The sequence below is a fragment of the Myxocyprinus asiaticus genome, chromosome 40 (genome assembly GCF_019703515.2).
Source record: "Myxocyprinus asiaticus isolate MX2 ecotype Aquarium Trade chromosome 40, UBuf_Myxa_2, whole genome shotgun sequence".
Classification (NCBI taxonomy): Eukaryota; Metazoa; Chordata; class Actinopteri; order Cypriniformes; family Catostomidae; genus Myxocyprinus; species Myxocyprinus asiaticus.
In genome coordinates this window covers 26,488,432-26,515,893 of record NC_059383.1, presented here as the reverse complement: position 1 = coordinate 26,515,893, position 27,462 = coordinate 26,488,432, and the positions used below count along the sequence as shown (strand labels likewise).

The 27,462-nt window shown below is 36.9% G+C and overlaps 1 protein-coding gene across 4 annotated transcripts in view; it reads left to right on the top strand.

Annotated features, from left to right (window-relative positions):
- rai14 (retinoic acid induced 14) overlaps nt 1-27,462 on the top strand; it is a 66,115-nt gene that overhangs the window by 24,843 nt on the left and 13,810 nt on the right. For all 4 annotated transcript variants that reach the window (XM_051681689.1, XM_051681690.1, XM_051681687.1 and 1 more), the window contains 5 exons: nt 4,313-4,443; nt 8,623-8,711; nt 8,854-8,918; nt 13,214-13,271; nt 15,582-15,652. In XM_051681689.1, coding sequence (XP_051537649.1) covers nt 4,313-4,443; nt 8,623-8,711; nt 8,854-8,918; nt 13,214-13,271; nt 15,582-15,652 — 414 coding nt within the window. The remainder of the gene's footprint in view (nt 1-4,312; nt 4,444-8,622; nt 8,712-8,853; nt 8,919-13,213; nt 13,272-15,581; nt 15,653-27,462) is intronic.

The following is a 27,462-nucleotide window of genomic DNA, read 5'->3' as shown; positions in this document are numbered from 1 at the left end:
CAATATTTTAAATAAACATATTGAAAATTACAAAACAATGAGTCTGTGAAGCCAATATTTCTACAGTGTAAGCCTTATGAATGAAAATGCGCATATTTTATTTCAAGTTCATCGGATGGCCGTGGTCTCAACTCCGTTTCAGTCTCCGTTAATTGTGTGTCTCAGAAATCGAATCTTGTTATGAGTAACTTTAACTAAGATACTATATTATACACATTTTCCACTTTTAAAAAAGCCTGTCAATACATAAACACCAAATGTTTCACACAATTCACACATAAGGATTCATAAACCAACCTGAGAATGATGTTGAATTCCTGACCAGAGAAGTGATGATTTTAAAGCGGTGTTCGTCCGTCTCTTAAAGCTGACTTTAAAGCCATATTTAATATGCAAGTTACTCAATATAAACTTCTTGCTTATAGAACTGTTGTATAAAAGCAATATAAATCTCGATATCATGCTGCTTTACTGAATATCTTTACAACAGCACAAGAGTGTAATATTGCTTATCTTAAAAAATTTACTTTGTCAGAGTTTATGCATCCTCATTTGGTTCAAAATTGATTTAGATGCAAAGTCTGATCCAGTGGCTTGTGGTGTCATTGCATCATTGTTTCATGCTAGAAGTTTAGGGGTGTATCTTTCATCCCTGTTTTTAAAGTCATGCCAAAAGGCAGTTACACTGATTGATCTGCATCTGTCTTTCATCTTTCTCAGCTTTTCTTTTGAGTTGTAAAAGACTCTTTCAAAACTATCTTTTATTTATCCAAAGGCAGCAATTAGCAAATAGCCTTTTGAGTTTTACTCATAAGTAAACTCATTTTTTGAAGGTTGTGGGTAAATGCAAATGAGAATGCATTGTGGCATCCATTATGATATTCTAAAGAGAGGAAAAACTTGGTTAGCTGATGTCAATCACAGACACAGACTTGAAATTTCTTGCCATGCTAATAAAAAGACTAATTAATTGCAGACACTCCAACTGTCTTTATAAGTTACAAAAACAAATTTGCTCTGTCTTGACTGACTGTTTAAAGTAATCTGTCTGTCTGTCTGTCTAAAAGTAATTTTGTCTACTGGAGTACTTTGAGTTGGGGGTAGGGCACATAGGCGTGTGTGTGTGTGTGTGTGTGTGTGTGTGTGTGTGTCAGACATATGTATTTGGCTATTGCGTTGCATCTCTTGGTTCCAGTGTTTCGCCTATTCATTATTATAGGCTGTTATAATGCAATCTGTTACAATACTGTATGTACAAAAGATGGCATAATAACATTTTAATGCATCATATTTTGTCACTGGCCAACTCAATGAAAGAATGCTCAAAGTGCATCCCTCTGTGTCATGTAAAAAGAACCAATATGGCAGCGGCCTCAACCGTTAAAGTGAACACATACAGTATATCTGTTTGATATGCCATTTTGTTGTGCCATCGTTACCTAGGGCGCTGTCTTTTGCTGCCTTCAAGTGTACCTGCGAAGCTCATACCTCCGAGTTGGGAACTCGTTACTATGACATGTTACGCATTCAATGGGAAACATAATACTGAAGAAGCCAAGCTTAAACAAATATGCAAAGAATGAACAATGGCAAAAGCTCTTTTTCTGTTGAACTGGTGAATAAAAGTGAATAAACCTACATCACTTATGTACAACATGTATGATTTATTTATGCATGGTATCTAACATATTATTCATTAATTTGCTTAAACCGCAAATGGTGAGTCACTAATTTACTGTAATATATAACAAATTAATATTTTTTAAATAAAGAACAGACATTGAAATAATTTAGCAAAATAATTGGTTTCTATTTTCTTTCCTGTCGTCATGCCCCTGCCAACATCCCGACTCGGAAACTCGGGTATCATCTAGAATTCCCACTCGTTAATACGGCTTCGCTTTGTCATTCATGTGCTCGTAACTCGTAATTACTACGTAATTTGACTCCACTTGAAGGGTACATTTGTTCTTAAACATTTTGCAACAAAATATGGAGGTGAATTAATGAATTAATGTAGTGTTTAGTAATATTTTGCTGTATTCAACAACAAAGCAGTTTTGGCATTATGAGTGTTATCATAGAAACAAATAGCTTCCAAGGTCCCAGGACATGAACAGTTCCGAGTAGGACCTCCAAGTTGCCATCTCATAATTGGTCATTCCAATATGATGTGAACGCAGCATTACTCTTTTGATTTTCGTAAACCTGTATAACAAACATGCTAGCATCGCAGCACTGTTTATCAGTCTGGTTGCAATAAGACGTCTCTGTTAAGACAAGTTACCGCTGAAAATCACAATGTAATCAATCTCAATATTAAAAATAAAGGCCCCTGTTTGACATGTTTGTATATAGTTGTCACTGAATTTCAAATTGAGCGAAAAGTCACATCACACATTTTCATTATCAATCATTGCTGTCAGAAATGATAATGCGTTTTATATACATTTGTGCTCAAAAGTTTGCATACCCTGGCAGAAACTGTGAAATGTTGGCACTGATTTTGAAAACATGACTGATCATGTAAAAAAAACTGTCTTTTATTTAAGGATAGTGATCATACAAAGCCATTTATTATCACATATTTGTTTGACTCCTTTTTAAATCATAATGGTAACAGAAATCACCCAAATGGCCCTGATCAAAAGTTTACATACCCTTGAATGTTTGGCCTTGTTACAGACACACAAGGTGACACACACAGGTTTAAATGGCAATTAAAGGTTAATTTCCCACACCTGTGGCTTTTTAAATTGTAATTAGTGTCTGTGTATAAATAGTCAATGATTTTGTTAGCTTTCATGTGGATGCACTGAGCAGGCTAGATACTGAGCCATGGGGAGCAGAAAAGAACTGTCAAAAGACCTGTGTAACAAGGTCATGGAAATTTATAAAGATGGAAAAGGATATAAAAAGATATCCAAAGCCTTGAAAATGCCAGTCAGTACTGTTTAATCACTTATTAAGAAATGGAAAATTCGGGGATCTCTTGATACCAAGCCAAGGTCAGGTAGACCAAGAAAGATTTCAGCCACAACTGCCAGAAGAATTGTTCGGGATACAGAGAAAAACCCACAGGTAACCTCAGGAGAAATACAGGCTGCTCTGGAAAAAGACGGTGTGGTTGTTACAAGGAGCACAATACGACAATACTTGAACAATAATGAGCTGCATGGTCGAGTTGCCAGAAAGAAGCCAATGCCACAAAAAAGCCCGGTTACAATATGCACGACAACACCTTGACACGCCTCTCAGCTTCTGGCACACTGTAATTTGGAGCGACGAGACCAAAATAGAGCTTTATGGTCACAACCATAAGCACTATGTTTGGAGAGGGGTCAACAAGTATTGTGCTCCTTGAAACAACCACACCGTGGTTTTTTCCAGAGCAGCCTGTATTTCTCCTGAGGTTACCTGTGGGTTTTTCTTTGTATCCCGAACAATTCTTCTGGCAGTTGTGGCTGAAATCTTTCTTGGTCTACCTGACCTTGGCTTGGTATCAAGAGATCCCTGAATTTTTCACTTCTTAAGTGATTGAACAGTACTGACTGGCATTTTCAAGGCTTTGGATATCTTTTTATATCCTTTTCCATCTTTATAAAGTTCTATTACCTTGTTACGCAGGTCTTTTGACAGTTCTTTTCTGCTCCCCATGGCTCAGTATCTAGCCTGTTCAGTGCATCCACATGAAAGCTAACAAAATCATTGACTATTTATACACAGACACTAATTGCAATTTAAAAAGCCACAGGTGTGGGAAATTAACCTTTAATTGCCATTTAAACCTGTGTGTGTCACCCTGTGTATCTGTAACAAGGCCAAACATTCAAGGGTATGTAAACTTTTGATCAGGGCCATCTGGGTGATTTCTGTTATCATTATGATTTAAAAAGGAGCCAAACAACTATGTGATAATAAATGGCTTCATATGATCACTATCCTTAAATAAAAGATCAAAATCAATGCCAAAATTTCACAATTTCTGCCAGGGTATGCAAACTTTTGAGCACAGCTGTATATACAGTATATTGTGGTATTTTAATAAATAAAAATTGTGTATTCAAATAATCATATTAATATTTTGGGGAAAATTATTGTAATTGTTAGACACGATTTAGGGGTTGGAAGTAGCAAAGAGGTTTGTGCCCCCGCTGCTGCAAAAAAAAATAAAAAAAATAAAAATAAAAATCCACATTGTTTCAGATATATTTTCAAAATTCAAAAAAATTCATTAGTTAATGATGATCTTGCAGTACTTAATCTATGAGCCGTGTGAACTTTTTTTTTTTTTTTTTTAATTTTTTTATAGGCCCATGAATGGAACAAGAATGACGAGCGTCTCCTCAGTGCAGTGGAGCATGGGGAGGCAGACAAAGTCACCTCTCTCATCTCAAAGAAAGGAGCCAGTCCCACCAAGCTTGACAGTGAAGGAAAGTCTGCGTGAGTACTGAGAACTGAACTACAGAGGAGGTTACAGTTACATTCTCTCATTCCTATTGATCTAGACGTTGACTCTAATTGTGCCTTCAGCTTTGAGTTTTTCCAGGCAACATCTTCTGCAGTCCATTTGAGATGTGTATAAAAATGAGTTTGTAGGTGGTGTTTACAGAGTAACTGAGGGCAAGAAGTGAAGAGGGTATTTTTCTTTTCATCTTTCAGGGTTCCTTATATGGTCATGGAAATTCTGGAAATATCAGGAATTTTAAGGGTCTTATTGGAGACATTTGTACACCAATGAGTTTAATTGTTTAAATCTATTTATTTAAAAAATTAGTATGACATACAAGTGGAAATCTGCCCAGCAATCTACGTAAAATTATTTCTAAAAAAATACTTATCCAGTAATCATCATAAACTGCTGGAAAAGTCATGGAAATGCATTGGTCAAAAAGTGTGGGAACCCTGATCCTTTCATCATGGTGTTTATTTAGCAGCAGAAATTAAAATCTAAACCACAGCCAAAAAATTTAGGCCATCACACCATCAGCCTTTTGTTACATTGCATTTACTTCAGCCTTGATTTTCCCTCATTTACTGGAATAGGCTCACAGATGTTCAGATTTTAATGCTTCAGTTTGTTTATGCCAGTCATCCGGTTTGAAAATTATGTATGATGCATATTCTACCCGTGTAGCAGAACAGCTACAATGACCTAAGCACCCAAGAACCTTCAAGCCCCAACTGAAATGACAGCTCCGTCTTTCTTGCCTTGTCATCTACCAACTTTGTGTTGGTGTGATGTTTGCTTAGAAAAATGTGAAAGTGGACTTAAATATATGTTTAAGAAGTTCAAAGAAGTTTATGTTTTATTTCTTTGTCTTGGCAGAGATAAATAGGATTTTTATTGGAGCCCGAACCTGAATAATTACATGCTTATGTTTTTAAAAAAAAAAAAAACATTCTGAAATGAAGTGGATGGATTCAGGCCACATCCACATTAATAAGTTTTTGTTTGAATACCTTTCATACATTCTGGAACAGCTCTTACCTCAACCAAAAACAATGACATTTTAAAACGCTCTCTAGTTCCGCAAAACTACTTTTAGAAAATAAGTGATGATGTGGACTTAGCCTAAGTTAAAATCTACCGAAATAAATTTTGTTCTTTTAGTTTTTGTGTTTTTCTTCCTTTTTAGACATCAGCACTTTGAAAAAATATACATAACTCGATTTTTACATTGCTTATAGAAAAAAGTGTGAGTGGTGTTTGCTTATGCAACACATGCAGCCATGCATGGCATATTGCTTGTTGCTAGGGTATACTAGGTGGCTTCCAGGTGGTTTCTTACTGTCCCAATTTAAAAGACCCCACCCCAAGTGTCTTTGCTATTCTGGTCCGTAGATATGGCTCTGATCCCTTCCTCAATGTAAGTTTATGGGATATTTGGCCATTTTTTGTCTGCCAGGTGAAAGTTGTAAGTCTGGTTGCTTAGAAAATACATAGAACACCTATCCTCAATAAACCATACAATTTGAAGGATTATTCATGTCTGTAGCACAAACAGTGCAGGACGAGTAGCATAGGAACTTTCCTACGAGCCGCACAGCAGAGATGTGTCATTTACTATGCGCTCCACTGAATGGAGAGAGATGAGCTTCACTATACAAGTAATGAACTCCGACACTGCTGACCCGAATGAGTCTCCAGTGTCCTGCGTTAGGAGGACTTGAGCGGAAATGCTCTCATAGGCTCACAATAAATCCTTATTTGCCCATTTGAGGTCTCCATTGTGTTCAAGTGCTTGTTCCCTAGAGGCTTCACGAGCCAGAGAGGCACGTGCACAACACAGAGATTTGCTGTATTTCCAAACCATCACAGTCACCATGGAGATCAGACCTTGTGTTATTTCATAATCAAATGCTCTGGTGGACATGTCAGTTACCTTGTAAAGGATGGTGAGCGAGTGCTTGATCATATTAATTACAAAAACAAAGACAAATGATGAAACAAAGAAATCTGAACATTAATTTCAATCTACATTCATTAGCTTTTACATTTTAGGGTTTAAAGAAAACAAATTTCCAGATTTGCCTTTTGGAGAATACAAAGTGACTGAACATTTAATTAAATTGAACATGCAATTAAATATTTTCATTTAACATTCCATATATATTAAGACTTTTGCAATTGCAACAAGTTGCTTTTTTGTTCAAGTCAAGTCCTGTAGCTTAAATGAGCTTAAACGTTTAGTTTAACCAAAAATGAGAATTCTGTCATCATTTACTCGCCCTTATGTCGTTCCGATGCCGTTATTAATTTCGTGGAATTCTAGGATTTTTTTTTTAAGAAGGCTTATGTCAGGCTGTCAGCTCCTAAACTTTTGCGTAACGTCTTTTTGTGCTTCCGTCAATAAAGTCACATGGGTCTGAAATAGGGCTGTCATGATTATGAAATTTGGCTGACGATTAATTGTTTGTTTAAGGGCTTTCTCATTTAATTGTCATATAAATTGTCATATTTTATAAGGTGTGCTTTTTTCTGCATGTGTGCTTCATACACCTTAAGAAATCATTTTTACATATTTAATTTCAAATATATATATCAAATAATAAAAAAGAATTTCCTTTTAAGGCTTTAAATACTTATGAATGACCATAATGTAAAAATAATGTAAAAATATTGCTAAATACTTAAAATATGTCTCTCTTTTTGGTCTACTTTAGTTTTGATCAATTTTACATTTACACTCATAACTTTTTTTTTTTTTTTTTTAAATAACAAATAAAATACAATTTAAATATATAAAGTACTGTGCAAAAGTCTTAGGCACATAAGATGTTTCACAAAATCATTTGTCTTAAGATGGTTATTTATATCTTCAGCTTTAGTGTGTCAATAGGAAACATAAATGTTAGACTCCCAAACATTACTTTTGCAAATAGAAAAGATTAGAATAGAAGAACAGGGAGCCCTGCAACAGATTTCATTGCCCCCACAAAGCCGCCCCCACAAAGCCACCCCCACTGAACATCGTGTCTGTCTGAGATTACATATACATCCGAGGTGCGGCTCAGTGACGCTCGGACTCGGAATTGACACTCTGAATGACACACAAATGCACTGTTCATGGCATTAATACAGTATATTACAATTAAAATAAAACACTTAAAATTCCCTTACTTGGGCATTAAAATGTGATTGGAATTTGAATGCCTAATAATTGCGGTTGTCTCAAATAACTGTGGTTTGATCAAATAACCGTGGTTATTTAATAATGGCTACAGGCTTAGTCTGAAATGTAATATAATGTATGATTGATGAACTATCCCTTTAAATTTGTTTCCAGACCAATTTGAAAACACCAAGTGTTGTTTATTTTTATTTATTTTTTGCACACAAACATCCTATAGTGGCCTTTAATCACATTAAAATGACGTTTAATAACATAGCATGATGTAAAATGCAATCCAATTGCCATATCTGAATACAGAACATTCCTGCGTTAGTCTTTTAAAGGTCAGAGCCATGTAGATGTTGTGAGTGATATAATAATAATAAAGGCCATTATCAGGGTGCCTTATTATTTTTAGCTGTCCGCTTTATTACTGTCAGAAAAAACAGATCTGACACAATGAAGATTGCTGATCCGTATCCTCTAAAGGGTGTAATAATTTTCCTATCGATTAATCAGTGTTTTTCTCAGGTTTGTTCTCCAAAGAGCTGATTAAAGAAACGAATGAATGGAAGTTATTTATTCTAAAATGCCTATTTATTGTTAAGCCATTAAGTGATGGGGAACACTGCTAAATTGTTTAATCACAGTTTAAAGGAAAGCTCCAGAACTTTTTTTCACTTTGGATGCCCTTAGTTCAGAGATTTCAAGAGTAATGGGGAGTATAAAAATGGATATATTAACAGAGGCTTAATTTTGACAATTGCGTTCATTGCACACAATGAAAGTGAAATTATTGCTCTAGTGTTACTAATTCATAACAGTGCTTTTTAATTGAAATAGCCATACAGTATATGCAGAGAATAAAGCTATTCACTGAATGTAGGTTACAAACAGGTTACAAGTTACACATGGCATATGAAATGGCCTAATTTGAGTCATGTGACTTCTCTGCACTTGCTAAGTTTGATTGTTCATCATAGTTTTGTTTTGTCTTCTTTTGTAGTCTACATGTAGCAGCTACTCGAGGTCAGGTGGAGTGCCTTGCAGTCATCCTGGCTCATGGGGCTGATGTTTCTCTGCAGGATGCTTCAGGTTGGTTTCCAATTCTCGCAATCCCTGAGTGTAAGAATAATTGGTTTAAAGTGGAAGCATTTTTTCCTATGTTATGTTGCATGCATAACTCTAATGAATATAACTTTGCAAATAACATGCCATGTTTTCCTCTTCACATCAGGGTTTACTGCTTTACACCTTGCTGCCAAAAACAACCATCCCGAATGTGTCAGAAAGTTGATACAGGTAATGCTCTGTTTGAAGCTAATTTTGTTTAATGGACTGAGAATTCTTCAGATGAACATACAGATTTACAAGCATTAGGTGTCTGTACACAGATGGAGTGAATGCATGAACAACTGTCATGTTGCCATGTTACAGTATGTGTGCCAGATAAACAAAGGGAGCAGATTTTGTTCTACACTTTCATAAACCAGCAATCCTACGGCCTCCGTCTGTGAGCTTGGAGAGTGTTGAATATTTAGAATGATGTGTGTGTGTGTGTGTGGGAAAGTTTGAGTGTTTGAAGACTCCCTTCTGTCTTCAGATGCACCTGTTACCTTCTATACTGGCTTATTTTTCACTCCATCTGATTCTACCAGAGATAACAGATATCCACAACCTGTCAGCTCTGTTCACTAATGGAAGCCAATATAGGCTTTTGGCAATATAGTTTGAAGGTGTCAAAATTAGTGCTTTAACACTGATATATTCAGGTCACCTGCAAGCAATATGGAATCTGCAGTCTTTGTCAAAGGGGAAAAAGCACCAGAAGTTGCATGTTATCCAATTGCATGGTTATTCAGTGGACATTCAGTGGGGTGCAAAAGTCTAAGACCACTAGTGTAATGCTTCAGTTTTGTATTTTTATTTATTTAAAGGAATATTCCAGGTTCAATACAAGTTAAGCTCAATCAACAGCATTTGTGGCATAATATTGATTACCACATTAATTAATTATTGGCCGGGCTGATAATCGGATTTGATATTGATAATTTTTCTATCTATCGGAATCATTATTTTGTCTGATCTGTTTGCCGATAAATTTTAAAATGTGCTCTGTTGGCTCTGATGCCACTGCCTCTCTCTGAAAGGTCACTGCTTGTAGTCTGGCTCAATGTCCCATCCACAGTATTATCAGATTGGCTATATGTCACGGGTAAAATGGCCAATTGACACTGTACTCTGTATTCGTGGGGGAGAGGTGGGAAAGAGGAAAGCAGCGAGAGAAAGATGAATCACTGAGAGGACAAGCTTTCAGAGGTAAGAATGCAGATACTGAAGTTGCAATAAACATCACAATACTCTATGCCAGCTGTCACCCATTTGTTCCATTCGGGCCACGAGACATTATGACAGCGGTTGCCCCGTGTTATCGTTTCTACACTTAGAAACACGGTTAGCAGTGCGACAGAACAACGAAGCTGTGTACACAGCAAGTGCTCCGGGGCGTAGATAGCATCTTTTTTTCTCTAACACTGAACACGCTTCATTAATGCCCATTCATGCGCTGCACGCGTTGCCTCTCTTCCCCGGTGCGCACCATGAGGTGCCGCATAGTAGAGCTGCAGATGCTGTTATTTCAACAACAGTAGACCGTAATGGAGAAATACAGTGAGCAGCAATATAGATGCACGGCAGAGATAAGAACTGATTTAAGTTCTTGCCCGTATGAGTTGGTGTTTTTACATGTTATAGCTGATGATGGCATTGATAGTGGTAGCTAGCTAACCAACGTTAGGAGGTTAAATAGCGTTAAATCTTTTACATCCTTTTTGAATAAAATCCTGTTTCCCTTTTTGCACTTGACTATACGGGCTAGCCAGCAAACTACAAGAACAGTGTCAACTCCAATAACATTGATTCTCATCTGTTATCACATGTTAATAAATACCATTCTGTTATGAGCTTTTTGTTCATTATGTTTATATATTTAAAGTTTCAGTAAAAAAAAAAAAAATGCTGCCAGGAGCTCCCTCCACTTTATTTTTGAAAAATATTTTTGAAATTCCAGTATTTTTCAAAAGATTATATTGAAATGTTCTGTTTTGCAGTATTTCATTGAACACATGTTCATAGGCATTTAAAGGATTTTTGTGTTAATGTAAATTTTGATACTAAAATTTTAATTTTTACTGCAAATGTATATCGGCCCAAAATATCGTTTAACGGTCTCCTTGATTTCTAATAATCATTATCGGTATCGGCCCTGAAAAAAAACCATATCGGTCGCCCCCTAGTCTACACCGGACGCGAGCATCGTGTCAAAAGCCCATTATAATCATTGATGCTGTCTACACTGGAAGCATCAGTTGCGCTGCGTCTGTCGCAGTAAACGGGTTTCCCGTTCCATTTTGTGCTCACACACTGGAGCTACTGTACAAATTAAACCATTTAGAATGTTTCTGTCGACGCGTCCGGTGTAAACAGCCTCAAGCCGCTGCGTAGCGTCACGTCAATGGACGTGCCTGATGTAGACAGGATAGTACAATGGAAGTGAATGGGGCCAATCCATAAACTTTAAAATACTCAAAAGTATAAAAATATTTATATTTCAAAATGATAGCCACAAGATATAAACAACAGGGGTGTTAAAATTATTTTAGTGTGATAAAACCACTTACTAACCTTTTCTAAGATTTGTCCAATTTTACAACATCGTTGCCATGATGTAATGTCAACAAACCCTAAAATTACTGTAAAAATTACAATTTAAACAACTTTACTCTCCAAAAAATACATGAGTTTTAACAGAAGAATTAATGTAAGTGCTTTTATAAAATTATAAGGGTCACATTTTTGCCTTTTTAAACCCTCCAAAAATTTGCCCTATTCACTTCCATCGTAAATGCCTCACTGTATCCTCGATTTTCGCTTTTAAAAAAAAAAAAAAAAAAAAAAAAAAGACGAACGAGTTGAAATTCATTTTTGTGGAAGTGAACTTTGTGACAAATGTTGTCGATATAGCTTAACTTGTATTGAACCCAGAATATTTCTTAAATATAAAATGTAATCACAAATTATGTTATTTGCGTAAAAATTTTAGTGAAAATTTGTACAATTCCACATTGTCACAGTATTTGGTACATCTCCTTTTGGTATGCTTGTACAAAACCTGGTGATCCGTTTTATACCAGCAAGATTTGAGAAAGTTCCAAATAGCATATCTTGTGTTTCATTAGAAGCAAGGAAATCTGACCTTTTGTGCCAAGGACTTAAAGGTGCTGTAATTATTTTAGTGTTCTGAAGCTTTCACGTGACTGAGCCATTGACTTAGCCACGCCCCCTCATTCAAAAACCCCGCCCTCCAAAGATAATTTGAGACCAAAACCAAGCAAAAGGGCAGCATTGTTTGTTCTTGTGGCTGTCAAATTCAACAGTTGCATAATAGTGCCCTCAACTGACAAACATTATAAATCATAGCCTCAGTGATCCGCTTCAAATACAACTCTGTGAGAACGAGCAAAATGATTGACAGGTGAAAAGCATCAGTGTTTGCAGACACATTTTTGCTTGCTGTTTACAAAGTCTACAGCTGTCACAGAGACCGGTGAGATATCTTAGGACACTTATTTCATTAATATCTTTAAGGGGGTAGGAACATTTTTTGCATACTTTTCCATGAAAAAATCGCTTAGAGCACCTTTAACATGGCCAGTGTCATAAATTTACTTATTTGATATGTGACCTAACAGTGTTCAATCCGCTTAAAATGTTCCTTCTGCTACTTTATCCATCCTTTGTTTAGGCATTGAAGGTGCTCTACTATTGAACAATGTCTCTTTTTTTTTTTTTTTTTGTGGTGGTGGTGGTGGTGGTGGTTTCACCAAGGAAAGTCTTACAAAAATTCCCAAAATACATTCTCCCTCACATGGCCAGTTTGGTTTGAATTCCAGAATTTGAGATCCAGTGAAACAGAAGAATTAACTACTCCTTTAATGAAAGTGGCTTGTAATCCTGTTTCATCCAACAGTCATGAACCGAAGCTCCTTGGTTGACTTCCCAAACAAAACAAATGCTCCAAGGTCTTTGGTACCTCTACATGTTCCATTAATATGTTATTTAAATGCTGGAAACTACTTTCTAGGTGAATTTTCCCATAGAGTGAATTGAACAGGTAGTAATTTGGAATGACAACAAGGAGCCATCTGGCTCATTACTGGTGACATTAAGATACAGCAGTTTATCTGGCCAATAAATTGCAAGGGATTTAAGGAATTAAGGGGACATATGGAAGCTTGTTACATAGCAAAATAGTAGCAGTATGGACTAGAGGAGTTAATTGCTGGTAGTACGTAATCACAGTTAATGGGACATCCACATTTTAGGTCTGAATGGTTGCCGCAGTCAGTTTTAATATATTACACCTCTCCTCAGATAATACCTGTCAAATAAATACCTCATGCTTCCTCATCCATGAATGCTGGCCTGTCATGCTGTTAAATGTTTAATAGGATGGAGCATCATTAACTCTCACCAAAAAACTGCTCCGCGATAAGTGGAATTGAAGCAATTCTCTAATGGTCTGCTTTCTTCTACAGAGTAAGTGTGTGGTTGATGCTGTGGACATCTCAGGAAGGACGGCTCTTCATCACACATGTAAGGGTTCAAAACAGCTTCTTTTTATTCAATAGAAGAGTGATCAATGAATCGACTAATAGCTTGGCTCCACTCTCTTTAACCTGTTTAAGCACAGGTCAGTTCTCACCATGGTTTAGAAAAGAGACAACTCTCTCTGGTACAGTCAGTTTTATTGTGCTTTAATGAAGTTAACAGTATCAATGTTTCTCACAAATGCATGCTGCAATTTACAATTGCACACAGTAAAGTGCAGAAATATATTATACACTGTTTTGTAAGTATACAATACATTCCACAAATACACACAGGTCATTTTGTTAATTTAATGAACAAATAAATGCGTTTGCATTTGTGCTCTGCTTTGAAACTGTGTGCTTGTGAATTTTCATTAACTGTTTTTAATGACGTTAATTCACAAATATGAGGGCTTTCATCAGGTAACTCACTCACAGTAAGGATTAATGGCATTAGTGATGCAGAGTTTACCAATGTCAGACTGTCTTGATTCAAACAAGCCCCAGTCCACCTTTCTACAAACTCTCCATTAAAAATGCTCTACATTTCAAAGGTGTCAGTCATTGAATGAAAGTCTGTCCCTCAGCATTGCGAGAGAAGCCATGAAACATTGTATTTCTGCAAAACCAAAACGAACACTCGCAACCCATGTTTCAGTATGGCATCAACTCACTGTCTGAAGCCAGGAAGAGTAATTATGAGATACTGCTGACGTATACAAGCACTGTAGTACAAAAAAATACCCTCCATGATGTGTGTCACGTCCAACTGTTTACGTTTTCGCACTTGAGTTTCTCCTGTACTGACGGATTCCCAGCATGAGTTCTTTAATGCATGCTGTAATTTATATAAATATTACCTTACACTTCATAGCAGATGCACTGGAGGACAGATTATATCACAGCGGGTGCACTGAAGGTCAGATTATATATTATCAAACATATAAACATCTAAAAACCACATTATAATGATTGAATATGATAGATGAGATGCGAATGTGCTTGCCGGCTATGCGCGCTGCCATATTTTCGTTGCAATGTAAGATGGGATTCTGAGTTTGTATCGTCATAGAAGCATACAAAAGGAGGAGCATAGAAGGTTCTAAAAACCTAGCCCTTCCATTCTCACAGCCCCGGAAGTGGTTGTGAAGGACGGAATGGTAGAAGGCTCGAGTGGACTGACTATTTTGTATATTCTTTGACATCAGAAAACATGGCCGCAGCACTGCATCTAAACAGTGCGCTCCGATGGTAACGGCTTTATACTTTTATTTAGTGATTATTTTAAAGTTTGTAACATATAAAAATAAAGATATTGTGATGTTGAAAAGACTATTTTAGCAGCTGGTTCATTATGACAAACGATTTTGCTGGTAAACAGCAGCATGAATGCAGATCACACAGGTTTGATCGTACGCGGATGAGCCCAGCCTACTGTAATCACACCGGTTTGATCGTACATGCGAAATGGTTAATATCTAAAAACAAAAACATTTTTGTCTCATGACTCTTAAAATACTTCTAGACTTCAAAGAGGAGTCAGTCAAGGGCAAGTAACTTGTTTTTGAGTGTTGATTGTTTTCTTGTAGTGGATTCATGCAAAAGCATACTCCCAAACATTAACCACCTCCTCCGCCTCTCTGCTACAAATCACAAAATCACACAAAATTGTGGCCCATTTCCATCAAATTGCCAGGCAGAGAGGGCGAAGTCACAATCATTATGTTTTATATTTATTTATCAAGACTCTGCATAGAGAAAATTGCTCCATAGCAAGCCCATTTCACTCTTTATAGAAATAGTGAGGTGTGAAAAAAAGTGACAGTGTCAGCTAATAATCAAGCCTTTTGGCAGCTGTTTGTGCTTTCTCTGCTTTTTGGAATTGGACTGGGGTGGGAAGGCCAAGTAGAGCCGAAGAACTTTTAGCCTCCTGCAGGTCAGAAGTCTGCTAGCAGGACATCAGTTATCCCACAGAGAAAAGCATGAACCAAAACATGGTTTCATACTGACTACGAAGTGGAGACACCATTTAACTGATGGGAGATGTGTTTACGCCCGTCCACCTGTTGAGAATGATTGATACTATGATTGGTTGTGAGTAGGACACAGTGTAATTTTTAAGAGAGTCGCTAATGATTATTAGAGAATAAGTGGTGCCACACACTCTGAGCCTAGTTTGGTCTCTGTGGGAAAGCTTGAACAATGCTCACAGTAATTACACTTTAAGGAGTTTGTTGGCCAGCTTTGAAACCTTGTGTGTCTCTGTGGGGATGAGGGACTGCATCTTACTATCTGCTTTCTCTCTCTCTCACAGCCGCCAATGGAAACACTGCGATAGTTCATCTTCTGTGCGAGCACAAATGTCAAGTCAATCTTAAGGACTTGGTATGTATGAGTCTTGAGATTTCCCTCACTCTGTGTTTGTTTCATTATCTGAACTCTTGTGAAAATGTCTTCTGGCACTCTACATGTGCTGCTACATCCCAAAGCTGCCTGTGGTCTACCTCAAACATGTGCAGTGACAAACACACAACTACTCCCTGACTTTGTTCCCTGGGGGTTTGATTCTATATTGAGCTACATTGATTAAAATTCACATGGCACACTTGAGGTCACTGTGGCAGGTAGATTGCTTGTCCAGGATTGACCCCCCCGCATCATCACTTATTTTCCTTTTTCTTCTGTATTGGGATTTCTTTAAGTCCTACAAGAGTTTAACTGTGTTTCTTCAAATGGCTTCTGTCTGGGTAATGTCATGTGCTCTGGCTATAGTACTACAAGTTTTTTGTCATTTTATTTCTATAGTACCTTTCTAAAACTCAAAGTCATTTACAAAGAAAAACAAGCAAGCAAATTAAATGGATAAAAAGCAAAAGAAAGTGATGCATTTAAACAAAAATAAGTGATGACATGCGATTAAAAATGCAATACATGATATGCTGAGTAATTAATCACAAATAATCACATATTATTATTATAATCACATACACTGATGAGTCAAAACATTATGACCACTCACAGGTGAAGCGAATATCATTGATCATTAGGGCTGGGGAAAAAAACGATTCTGTTACAAATTGCGATTCTTGAGCCAACTATTTTAAAATTGTCTCCCTAATGAAAAATCTATATATATATATATATATTTTTTTCTTTTTTCTTTTCTTTTTTTAAATAAAAAAAAATACATGTTTATTTTAATGCTACAGTGATAGCTTCTATATTTGTGCAGAGATCCACACTAACAGAAAACTCTCTGAGAAGTTTTGTCTCTGTAGTTCTTTACGTTTAGTCCTTTAATGCACCACTGCTACATCAAAGCTCTGTTTGTTCACTGTCAGACTTCAAAATCCTCTGCTGTGATCAATGGTCCTGTTATTATGCATACTACAGAAGTTTATTTGAGAGGTGTTGTGGAAAGTATTTGTCAGAAGTCATTCTGCAGATTCTGTCTGACACTGCTTTAAATAGTTTAGTTGTAAAAAGGCTTATCAAACTGCTGGATAGCGTAAACTACTGTACAAGTCGTGCCTGCGCAATATTTATAATTCATGCGCAGTGAAGGGTAATTTCACACATATTTATCCCCCACTGTCGAATAGAAATGTCGCTAGACACTAAGACGCATACTTTAGGAAACACCTGATTACATTTTGAAGAACAGAAGAAAGAAATGCCGGGGTCTCGCAAGTCTGATTTTTGTTCAAAGTTTACTTGCACTTTGGCGCCAATGCTCATGGCGTGAACGTATCTCTCGGAACATGCGCAAATTGTGAGTTCTCATTTATTTTCTCTGTCAGTCATCTGGGAGCAGTTTTTAAGAATAGTGTTGTCTATGAGAATGCTGCTTAGGATCTCAGGATGCATATGCAAATAACATACAATGACACTGGGACTACAGGTGAATTGTCATGTGTGTCATAATTCAGTACAGCCCTAGAAATGGTTCTTGAACAAGTTTACTCTTTAGCCTCCATTTGTCTGTTGCAAAATTATCATTATTATAATAGTAATAGCCAATGGTAATATATGTTATATTTTAAATTCTAAAATAACAAAATTAGTTTGATAAGTTAAAATTATATATTGCACATATTTATTTGCTGAATACAAATCAATCAAATTAAATCAAATCACTTTATTGTCACACAGCCATATACACAAGTGCAATGGTGTGTGAAATTCTTGGGTGCAGTTCCGATCAACATAGCAGTCGTGACAGTGATGAGACATATACCAATTTACAATAACATCAAATTAACACAACACAATTTAAACATCTGCTATACACATAATTACACTCAACAGTATACAAATAATAACATACACTGTACAGTATACAATACGCACTATATAGATACACATTATTCAATAAAAATAAAAAATAAAAATATATAAAAAGTATATATATATAGAATGTACTGTATTGACATTCAGGCTGTCGGTTGACAGTAAGTTGTTAAGAGAGAATATAATATAATAATAATATAATTTATGACAGTCCGGTGTGAGATATAAGAGTAATAAAAGTAAATGGACATAATGCAGCCTTATACATGGGTTCCTTTGCACTAACAAGTCGCCTAGCTCAGACAACGCACTGAGTGGTCGATTGGTAGTTTTAAATTGGTAGTTTTGCACATCCCCATCTTTAACCTGCAAATTATATACTACAGAGTGAAAACGATTGTTATTTCAAACACAACTGTTCTTCAATAGACATTTTTTTCTGGGAAAAATGACAAAGATTTTTTGTTAAATCTTTTCATGAAGTTATTATATCAAATCTAATTGCAATACTTGCAGAATCGCAATATCGCAACACATATTGAATCGGCTAGGAATATTTGTAATATCGAATCGGGAGGTCTGTGGCAATTTCCAGCCCTATTGATCCTCTCCTAACAAGGGCACATGTCAAGGTCTGGTTAGATTAGATGGTAAGCGAACAATAAGTTCTCTTATTTAACGTGTTAAATGCAGGAGAAATGGGCAGGGGTAAAGACCTGAGCGACTTTGACAAGGGCTAAATTGTTATGGCAAGATGACTGGGTCAGGGCATCTCTGAAACGGCAAGGCTTGTGGGGTGCTCCCGGTCAGCAGTGGCGAGTACCTACCGACAGTGGTCCGAGGAGGGGCAAACCACAAACTGGCGACAGGGTGTTGGGCTTCGAAGGCTCATCGATGTGCGAGGGCAACGAAGGCTATCCCACCTGATCCAAACTGACAGAAGGTCTACTGTGGCACAAGTCACAGAAAATTTGAATGATGGTTACGGAAGGAATGTGTCCCAACACACAGTGCATCGCACCATGCTGCGTATGGGGCTGCGTAGCCGCAGACCGGTCAGAGTGCCCGTGATGACCCCTGTTCACCTTCAAAAGCACCTACAATGGGCACGCGAGCGTCGGAACTGGACCTTGGAGCAGTGGAAGAAGATCGTCTTGTCCAATGAATCCCGTTTTCTTTTAAATCACGAGGATGAACATGTACGTGTGTGCCGTTTACCTGGGGAAGTGATGGCATCAGGATGCATTGTTAGAAGACGACAAGCCTTTGGAGGGAGTTCTGCTGGGAAACCCTGAGTCGGGCCATTCATGTGGATGCCAATTTGACACGTGCCACCTACCTAAACCCCTTCATGGCAATGGTATTCCCTGATGGCAGTGGCCTCTTTCAGCAGGATAATGCACCCTGCCACACATTGTTTGGGAATGGTTTGAGGAACATGATGAAGAGTTCAAGGTGTTGCCCTGGCCTCCAAATTCCCCAGATCTCAGTCCGATTCATCTGATTCATCCGAGCATCTGTGGGATGTGCTAGACCAACAAGTCCGATCCACGGCAGCATCACCTTGCAATCTCAGGACTTGAAGGATCTGCTGCTAATGTCTTTGTGCCAGATACCACAGGACACCTTCAGGGGTCTTGTAGAGTCCATGGGTTGGTGCTGTTTTGGTGGCACGCAGAGGACCTACAGCATATTAGGGAGGTGTTCATAATGTTTTGGCACATCAGTGCATATCAAAATTGGCTGAGATGAGCCCCTAAATTAAGGTAATCATATCAGTGAACAGCGTCTTTAGCAGTTGTCTCGTCTTGTTTTTTTTTTTTGTTTTTTTTTTCAGCATCTCTTATTTTATTAATTGTACTAAATTAACTGACAGCCCTGAAAATAATTTCTGCATATCAGCACAAGGGAAAAGACATGGAAAGAATATACACTACCGGTCAAAAGTTTTGAAACACTTGACTGAAATGTTTCTCATGATCTTAAAAATCTTTTGATCTGAAGGCGTAAGCTTAAATGTTTGAAATTAGTTTTGTAGACAAAAATATAATTGTGCCACCATATTAATTTATTTCATTATAAAACTAAAATTTAATAAAAAATTTAAGTTTTCGAATCAAGTTTTTGAAATTGATGACTTGGACCAAATATTAAAGAAAAGCAGCCAATAAGTGCCCAACATAGATGGGAACTCCTTCAATACTGTTTAAAAAGCATCCCAGGGTGATACCTCAAGAATTTGTTTGAGAAAATGTCAAGAGGACATGTCTGCAAATTCTAGGCAAAGGGTGACTACTTTGAAGATGCTAAAATATAACACAGTTTTGATTTATTTTGGATTTTGTTTAGTCACAACATAATTCCCATAGTTCTATTTGTTATTCCATAGTTTTGATGACTTTACTATTATTCTAAATGTGAAAAAAAAAAAAAGAAATTATAATAAAGAATGAGTGTTTCAAAACTTTTGACCAGTAGTGTATAACAGCTAAACAACCTGTAGTAAGTCCTTTATTAACCTCAATAAAGAGAGAGCGAGAGAGAGAGAGAGAGAGGTAAAGAAATATGAGAGAATGCGGGTGAAATAAGACCAACGTAATGTGAAAATGATCAGGTTTTTCAAAACCCTGAATGTGTGAATCGGAATCTTACCAGTTTCAAACTGTTTGACACTGATCTGCAAGACAACAGCAACAAAACTTGCTTGAGAGTCAGCATGAAATCAAAATTGCATATTTGCTATCCTAATCATTTAGTACACAATTCATTGTCACTAAAGTTTCAACCAACAGGTGCAAAGTTTCACCCTACATTTGTCTTCAACTTTGACACGGAAATATGTCATATTACGGAAATAAAATGTTGCGAATTTGTGTTAATGTTTACTTTTAAGGCCCCTGCACACTACCTACGAAATCAAAGTATGAATGGGTGTGAAGTCATTTAGAATAAAATCTGGCCAAAAAGAAGGTGTTTTTGAGCTAATATTAATTTAAAGTAAGTCAGGCTGATTTCCCTGAAGAGTGTAAACACTGTGGGGCCATTAAAAAAATTATTTATTGTTTGAGAGGCTTGACATAGCAACATTTTCTCTGGAGTTTGGGGAGGGACTTCCTGTTTGTTTGGACATGAGAGAAAAGAGAGTGTTTAGAAATGTAGCAACTCCATTTGGTTCAACTAGTGTTTATTATTATTCCTTCTGGGTAAGAAATGTCCCAACCTCTGCTGCAGATAAATGATTGCCTAACCATTGTGCTCTTGAGCTAACTATTAAATTCACAGCCTTTGTTATCTAAATGACATTATCACCTATTGTCTAAAGTATTGTCATAGTGTCAGCAACCCTGATGAAATGAACCAGTTTCCTCTCTTTAAGCTGTAAATTGTTTTGAGACAGAGGGTATGTGTGTGGGAGGCATCGTGCCCTCAAGTTGGCTCTCTCATTTAGACTAGCGTGACAGAAGAGCTTCAGCAGAGAGAGAGAGAGAGAGAGAGACTGAGTCAGAGTAATGAATCAGAAGCGCCTTCTGCTTTCGGTCACTGATTATCCACCATCGTCATCCTCAAAGACAAGCTTAGCACATTCATGCCTGATGACTCTCGCCCACTCAACCCATTGCTTTGAACATGTGAAAGATGCTTTCCCCACTGGTATTATTCAACTTAACCCAAGTAATGTCACCAATAGCATTCTGGGCTCCAGCACAAGTAATCAAGCTTTAATACCCACTCTCAAGACACTGAGCGTAATTTTAATATACCAGGGTGTTCGTAATGGATGGTCCTAGTGATGTTTGCCTATGTTTGGGAATTTTATTTCATTTAAAATTCATCTTGAAGTTTGCCTTTGAGTTGGAAAATGGAGGGAAAACCTTAATCCACCACATTATAGCAAAACCTCTGTTTAAAGGCACAGGGTCTAATTTATTAAACTTACTCCTAGTGCTTTTTCTATTATTTTCCCTTCCAGAGTGGTTAGTTCTGAGTAACTTTGGCTAATTCTTATGATATCTTACTACTGCACTCATATGAATTCTTATGATATCGTACGACTGCACTCATATAAATTCATACAACTTTCACTACAGCCAGTGACGTCACTGGACATCGTTTCCATCTAATATGTGACAATTACTTGCTTCTGTCACACACAACAGCATCGAGGTGTTAAGGACATGCTTATTTATTTATGTTTTTTGGATTTTCTCCCCTTTTCTCCCCAATTTGGCATGCCTAATTCCCAATGCGCTCCAAGTCCTCGTGGTGGCGTAGTGACTCGCCTCAATCCGGGTGGCGGAGGACGAATCTCAGTTGCCTCCGTGTCTGAGACCGTCAGTCCGCGCATCTTATCACGTGGCTTGTTGAGCGCATTACTGCAGAGACCTAGCACGTGTGGAGGCTCGCGCTATTCTCCGCGGCATCCACACACAAAGCACCACGCACCCCACCGAGAGCGAGAACCACAGTATAGCGACCATGAGGAGGTTAACCTAACGTGACTCTACCCACCCTAGCAACCGGGCCAATTGGTTGCTTAGGAAGCCTGACTGGATTCATTCAGCACACCTTGGATTCGAACTTGTGACTCCAGGAGTGGTAGTTTGTGTCTTTACTTGCTGAGCTACCCAGGCCCCCAAGGACATGCTTATTAATATTATGCCCTTACCCAAACCCCTTTGTTTAAACCTAACTGATCAGTAGAGTGTGTAAATAAGATAGGCGATATATCGAATATTCACAGTTTATTTGCAATGATTTTACTGGTAAAGTACACTTAAGCAACATTGTTGAATATCTCGATTGCAGTGCACTTTTTATTTGTTTTTAATAAAGATTGTGTCATTAGGCTAGTTTTGCAATCATTTATTGTATTGTGACTTACGAGTATAAGAGCATTAAGACCTAGATGTATTAATAGTGTCTCTGATTTAAATTTGAGTAGCAGAGTTGATAAGTTCCATTTATTCCTGTGACTAAATCCAAAACTGTCTTTATTTTTCATGTATTATTTTCATGTTAAAGTAAAAAAGTTGTAGGTAAATATTGCTGTTTATTATTGTGTATGTATTATTATATAATGGTGCATAAATGAAAATGTATAAAAATTTGTTCATTTAGTCAAAAACAGTGTGGCAAATATTATTATATATTAATTATATATATATATATACACCCTTTACAGAGTAAATGCATAAATATTGAGATACATTATACTGATGTTACCAGTCCAGAATGGAATTTTTACCACAGCGGTTGCCATGGTAAATGTGCACTTGCTGTTCTAAACCGTTAAGTGATGCTGCCATTAATTCATTGCATTGTTTAATCTCCATTTACAAATCAAAAAGAAAAAACGATAATATCAACAATGTTAATAATAGTCACGACTCTCTCTTTCTTTACACTTCCAGTCATAAAGGTTCCAAATCATTATCCTTTGCACCACCTGGTGGTGATTTTGCAAACGAGTCGCGCGTTTAACCGCAGCGGTAAGGGTAATTTTATCTGGTGCTTACTGTATATAGAATATCATCAAAAGGCTGAAAAATATCAAGATGTAATTGTTTTAGATACTGCTCAGCCCTACACTAATAATTTTTAATTATTATTATTATTATTAGTTACCCAAAAATGTGTTTAGATTAGGTTAATAAGTTTAGAAGGTCCTATGATTACAAAAACTAAAGATCCACCGTCTGGAAGAACTTTATATTTACAAAGTATTTACAGACCTGATCTGAGCATAACAGCACACCAACACCTTATAAAATGGATCATTAGCAAAAACAAGATTTTCTTAAATCTGTTTTATGTTAAGACAGATTAATGTTTATTCTGCATTGTGTGAACAAATCCAATCTTTGCTGCTACAATTATGCTAATAATTGCCAACATTGCAAAGTTGGCACAGTTGTAAATGTCCATCGGGAGTATGTAGTAAGCAAAGCTTCTCTGCAGCAGCTTGTGCTGTGTTGATCAGTGCAGATGCTGTTATAAACTAATTAATTGGGATTGATGTCTTTTTCGTTTGGAGGAAAACTGCATGCTTTTTAGTTAAAGGTAAATACCTCCAAGACCTTGTAATATAATATTAAAGTGTTGAACAGTGATGAATAATGAGTTTAATAATTTAATTGGAAACTTTCCCAGAATGTAAAAATACTCTACCTTTAAAAAAAATTTTTTACAACATGGTGTTGATTAACAACTTTGTGTTGTGTAATCACAAATATCTGTAAATACACCATTATAGTCATAGAAACAGAAACAGACATAGAAACAGATTTTTTTGTTAAACTATAATAATAACATTCTCAGTGTTGGACTGAGTGCTGAAATTCCAAATGTCTTTAGCTTGTTCATTTAATCTTGTCCTGCTCTTGGATGTCTGCCAGTGTCAGCCAGGCTTACTTTAGAATGTGCTTAATCATTTTATTTTCTCTACTTTATGCCATATGAGCTGAAATCATCCCCTGAATTGCAACGACTAAGGATTCAGTGGTATTAAGATGCAAAACAACTAGCACTATAATCATCCAAAGAGGACTTTGAACCTTTTGGTGTGTCTCACAAAGAAATGTTTTGGTGTTTCTTTCCCATAAATTAGCACTAACACAGTCTTGGTTTCCTCTCACCTCGCTGAGAAAAAAGCATCATGTTATGAGTTTCCACTGAAAGTCTAGATCTGCCCCCTCCTTCTGGGAAAAACACAGACCATTAATACTTATTCTTGTGGATGTTTTTCTAATTCCGTTTTATGCACAGCCATAACATCAACAGAATTCAAAACTTTACTTGGTGTTTTTAAAACAATTTCCTTGAATCTTTCCTTTAATATGGCATAGCTTATCACAGTATTCTGCATACACCAACACGCTCTAAATGTATCTCTTGTTGTTATACCGGTTTTAACTCTTCTGAGAATCTAAATGCATTTGTGCGCTGCTTCTACAGAATCAGGGTTTAATTTTCTGGTTCCAGCTCATATTCAGCTCTGTCACCCTGAATGTGCTTTTGATGAGGTTCTCTTGCACTGGAATAATCGGCAGATCCTTCTGTGATCTCTGAGGTGGCAGGGTGTAAGGTTGCCACAGTGTACGGTGTTACCGGTTTTACTCGGTACAGGGGACAACACCGGTGTGAAATTTTACACCGGGTAAAAGGGGGAAACATTTTGAATGGAACTTCCAATATCAATACAATAGCCTAACAAAAACAATTGCCTTAAATAAAGAACAGCTGCCTAATGAAGAGTTTGTGACCTATGATAAATGAACCTAAATAACGCATTGAAAGCCAGATGTTTTTACCAACATATCTAATTACACAGGCAGCAAAGTACATGCACTGACAGAAGACGTTTAATTGCAGGTAACGAAAATGTGCATGGTGGGTAACTGTAAGACGTCTCAGATTTGGAATGACACAAGAAATGCTGTTAGACACAGACACACGCTTGAAGAAACACTCTATTATATTTGTAAGAACATGACAGAAAAGCCGTCTATGCGCATGTCTGACACATTGTTTGTTCGGGGGCGTGCGGTCTCATGGAACACTCGTATGAAAAGGGTTCTCACTCTTTCTTTGTTTCAGTCTTCTGAAATTTTTTTGCAAGAATAGTATTGATGAGAATGCTGCAAATGTCCTCTGCTCAGAAGGTGCTCTGAGTTCAGTTCGCTTTATTTCCACAGAGCAGTTCATTGTGAGCGCAACTCTGCAGGGTCACTTTATATATAGCCTATACATCTATGATTAAATCATAAAATAATACAAAAACACATTCACCTCGAACCATGATTTATGTTTCAGTGATTATTATTATCATTATAATTATGTTTACATTTATAATTGTTTTTAGATCTTAATTTGTATTAGTAATTTTCCACCTGTTGTCATAGACGGATAATTGTGTGATTTGTAAATGGAATGGTGGTCATACATTATTTATTTTACCACTTTGTTATTTTAATTGCTTTTTTGATTTGTTTGAAGTGCAGTTTGAATTTAGAAATGTCTTTGGTTTAAGTTTTTTAAATAAATGAATTAAATTTGTAATGCAAAATCACTTAAGCAAGAATAGCAGCTAAACTGGGTCCTGGGATGAAAGAGAATAAAACACCAACATTAAACACGCAACAACCCACAGTAAGTGATGTATTTGCCCGTACAATAGCCGACCGGTAGCCCATGATGGAGAGAATGCACGGATGTTCGTTGCTAAAGAGATGTTGCCCTTAACAACTGTTGAAAAGCCATCTTTCAGAAAGTTGAACAACACACATTTTAATTGCACTTCATTTTTTTTCAGTTTCATTTGAAATTTTAGTTAAAATAAAAAATACATTTCAAAGTTTGAAATCGAGCTGCCTTGCGTTATTGTGTAAGCTATTGCTTAAAGAAAATTACCTAGTTCCACTTAGCATCCAACCAGCGAAAAACCGGTTTGAACGTGAACACCGCACCGGTGTGAAAATTACGATATCATGGCACAACCCAGTCTCATGAATATTCGTACATATTCTACGAGTTGGCTATTTCGGATGATTTCGTACAAGTTTGTTTGTATAAATTTGTACGATTTCATCACGTGCAAATGCCCAGATGTCTAATGCAGAAGTAAACGCTAGTTTCGCGCACGAGTAATTAAGGGCATGCTTATTAATATTATGCCCTTACCCAAACCCCTTATCTAAACCTTACCGATCAGTAGAGTGTTTAAACATGATAGGAAGCTGTTGTATGTGACAGAAGCAATTAATTGTCACGTATTAGATGGAAACGATGTCCAGCGACTTCATTTGCTGTAGTGAAAGTCATACAAATTCATATGAGTGCAGTCGTATGATATCATACAAATTAGCCAAATTTAAAGAAGTCGTATGAATCCTTATGATTTCGCCGTGAGAGTGTGTAGCGTGGCAAGTCTAGTGGGGTGTGCGTTGAACTCTCCCTCTCTTATTTAGAAGATTGTTGCTTTAAGTTTGCCCAAGGAAATTTAGAAAAGAAGGGCAAATCACATCTGCACTCAAAAATTTCTTTCTTCATTTACTCACCATTTTCCAGATGACTTTCTTTTTTTCTGTGGAACACAAGATGAGATGTTAGGCAGAATGTTTGAATGTAACCATTTAGTTTTAACACATATTTGCCTATTTAATGAAAGTGAATGGTGACTGAGGCTGTCATTCTGCCTCTTTTTGTGTTCCACAGAAGTAATTAAGCCATATGGGTTGGGAACAACATGAAGGTGAGCAAATTATGACATAATTATCATTTTTGGGTGCACTATTCCTTTACATATTTTAGAGTTCATATTCAATGCAATACTTTATGCTTTTGTTTTTATTGGTTGACTGAAGCTGTAGTTCAATTGCTGATAACGCTCCAGTGTCCTTAAAGGGATAGTTCACCCAAAAATTAAAATTCTCTCATTTATTTACTCTTGATATCGCAGGTGTGCATGACTTACTTTCTTCACCAGAACACATTTGAAGAAAAATAGAATACCATAGCTCAGTAGGTCCTTAACATGCATTTCTCTTTTGAAGCTCCAAAGATCACAGTCAGCATATACGTCATCCATACGACCCCTGCTGTTAAATTAATGTCTTCTAATGTGACAAGATCGCTTTTGTTGTGAAAAAAAGATCAGTATTTAAATATAATGCAACGCTTCACGAGAGGGTGGAGTCCAAGCAGTCTCTTGGTCTGTCGCATTGCCATGGATACCGAGGTAATCTCACGTTCTCCACTCGGCTGAGAAATCCAGGGTAAGCACACAAATGTACCATTGTGAGTAAAGAAAAAGATAAATACAGATCTTAACCAAAACCAACAAAAAATACTATAAAACATTCCTCCTCAGTTGTACACAGCGCTGCTCTTCCTGCTGTGACGCACTT